The sequence below is a fragment of the Hippopotamus amphibius genome, chromosome 1 (assembly GCF_030028045.1).
Source record: "Hippopotamus amphibius kiboko isolate mHipAmp2 chromosome 1, mHipAmp2.hap2, whole genome shotgun sequence".
NCBI lineage: Eukaryota > Metazoa > Chordata > Mammalia > Artiodactyla > Hippopotamidae > Hippopotamus > Hippopotamus amphibius.
The window spans coordinates 171,856,238-171,858,946 of NC_080186.1; the positions used below are offsets into that span (position 1 = coordinate 171,856,238).

Consider the following 2,709-nt stretch of genomic DNA (forward strand, 5'->3'; position numbering starts at 1 on the left):
TATCTTTTTATTGATTGAACCCCTATCTTATTATACATTATATATAGAAGACTGACATCTTTCTTGTGAGAGAAACTTAAAATCAACCAACCAAAAACCTTGTGATATCTATCAGTATATTCCAAAAGACTGAATCTTGACTACCAATAGTGATAACTTCCTAGATACACAATACAATTCAGGTACAGTAACCTTCAACATCAAAGCACGTTTCTCATTCTATAAAGGAGAATGGGCAGCACCAGCACCACGGTCTGTTTTCAAGTTCTATCTTTCAAATCTGCTAGGACAGGGCTGAGGTAATCTCTAGTCACTGTAACCTCAAGATTCATCAGGGGCTCCAAAATTTGCTTATCAGCTTTCTTCAGAGCCTTTTGTACACATCTTGAGACACAGGCAGAAATCATAGTTGTAGAGGTACCAGGATGAATTACCAATGAATGTACAGTGATTGCCATATCTTGAATTGGAGATCCAAGCAATGGTCCTTGAAGGCACGCACTGTGAACACCATTTTCAATGGCCTCTCGTGAGGACAGTGAAAAGTCCTCAGCAATACTTGTTGCATACTCGATAACTGGCAGAAGAGACGATGTTTCCACTGGTTTTGATTCCAGTTCTACAGTCACAAGATGCCATTTATCTCCTAAAGTTCTGTCTAAGCTATCTGTGGCACGAACTGAATTTAGGATGGTCTCTCGGTATGCCACCTGGAGGGGCCCTAGATAGGTTTCCAGTCCATACTGCCTCTTGATCCGGTCATGAATTATCTCAATATGTAACTCCCCCACGCCACAAAGGATAGTTTGTCCAGAGTCAGGATCTAGCTTCACTTTCAAACTGGGATCTTCACGCTGGAGGCATTTCAATGAATGATCCAAATCTGTCTGCTTAGCCATTGAAGGAGGTTCTATGATACAGAAGAAAACAGGTTCTGGAATCTCCACCCAAGCCAATAAATGCCTCTCTGCTTCATTGCTTTGTCTATGCTTCTTTTCTCCCTCCCTTTCGGCTCAACAAGATGCAGCTAATGCGCTGGACTTGGATGAGACAATGGTGTCTCCAGTGGCAGTGTGTTTAAGCCCAACAGTCAAAGCAATGTTACCAGAAGTTAGTGAAGGGATTTCTATATGTTGGTCAGCAAATGGCAAAAGCAGACCACTTATTCTCTCCGTGCAGTTTCCATTAGTATTATGGATGGCCAGTTGGGGTTTCATCATGCCTGAGTAAATGCGCAGAAAAACCAGTGGGCCTCGCTGCTTGTCATGGAGAACTTTAAAGGCCAGGGCACATAAGTCACCCTTATACCACTGTAGAAATTCATAGTTGCGTTCTTCAGGTGAAGGCAAGTACTTAGTGATTGTATCCAACAAGGGCTGGACCCCTTTGTTTTTCAGGGCACTTCCACAAAGCACAGGTACTGCTGTCTGAGCCTGTGTTACTCTGTGTATTGCAGTTTGTAGCTTTTCAGCTGGTAGCAAATCAAAATTCTCACTAAATTCTCCTAAAACTAAGTTAGCAAATTCATCATCCAGATCTGCAACTTGTTCAATTAAGGTATTCCTTGTTTCTGTTGTCTTCTTGAATAATTTAGGATCACTCATTTCCAAGAGAGGTTTTCTCTCAAAGTCTTTTCCATCATCTGAATTGGGATTCCAAAGAAGTTTTTCTTTACTTACTACATCCACCACTCCTTTGAAAGTTTTGCCTTCACCAACTGGTAACTGTAAAAGCAAAGACTTTGCCTTCAACTTCTCCCTGATGCTTTCAACTGCATAGTTAATACTTGCTCCAATTTTGTCCATCTTGTTTAAAAAACAGATTCGAGGTATCTTGTGTTTATCAGCTTGCCTCCATACTGTAAGAGTGGGTGCCTCTACACCGGCAGAGGCATCAAACACAGCCACTGCACCATCCAACACTCTTAGGCAGCGCTCAACCTCCAAGGTAAAGTCCACATGACCTGGTGTATCAATTAGATTGATTCTATACCCCTTCCAATCGAATGTAACAGCAGTTGATTGAATAGTTATGCCTCGTTCTCGTTCTTGAGCCATGAAATCTGTCACCATGTCTCCATCATCAACATCTCCCAGTGATCTTGTGTATTCAGAATAATACAATATTCTTTCTGTGGTGGCAGTTTTTCCTGCATCAATATGAGCCATAATTCCAATATTATGGATTTTAGCAATAGGAGGACTGATGATAGAATGAAGGGACTTGATATCATTTGCTATTAAACCTGGTAGGGAACTGTAATTTCTTCCAAGAAGCACACGTAGCTTTTATCTTTTTAGATTTGCTCTTATTTTAAAGAAATACATGTTGTTAATGTGAAAGCCGGATATTTTCTTATGATTCACTGCAAATATCCTCAGATTGGACATCTTGGCCCTCTAAATTGTTACTCTTGGTGAGTAGAACCTAGATCTCTTTCGCTCAGCCTCCGGTGGTGCCCCTGATCAGGAATTGAACCTGTGCTCCCTGCAGTGGAAGTGCAGAGTCTTAACCACTGGACTGCCAGGGAAGTTCCTGTATCATATTTTAGATTCTACATATAAATGATATCATATGATATTTGCCTTTCTCTGTCTGACTTACTTCACTTAGTATGATAATCTCTAGATCCATCCATGTTGTTGCAAATGGCATTATTTCATTCTTTTTTATGGCTGAGTAATATTCCATTGTGTATATATACCACAT

The 2,709-nt window shown here is 40.7% G+C and overlaps 1 protein-coding gene across 1 annotated transcript; it reads right to left on the reverse strand.

The window, feature by feature from the left end:
• Positions 1-260: 260 nt before the first annotated feature.
• Positions 261-2,390, reverse strand: LOC130843917 (ribosome-releasing factor 2, mitochondrial-like). The gene is given in 1 exon segment (XM_057719849.1): positions 261-2,390. A coding segment is annotated over 1 exon segment (2,130 nt).
• Positions 2,391-2,709: the final 319 nt, after the last annotated feature.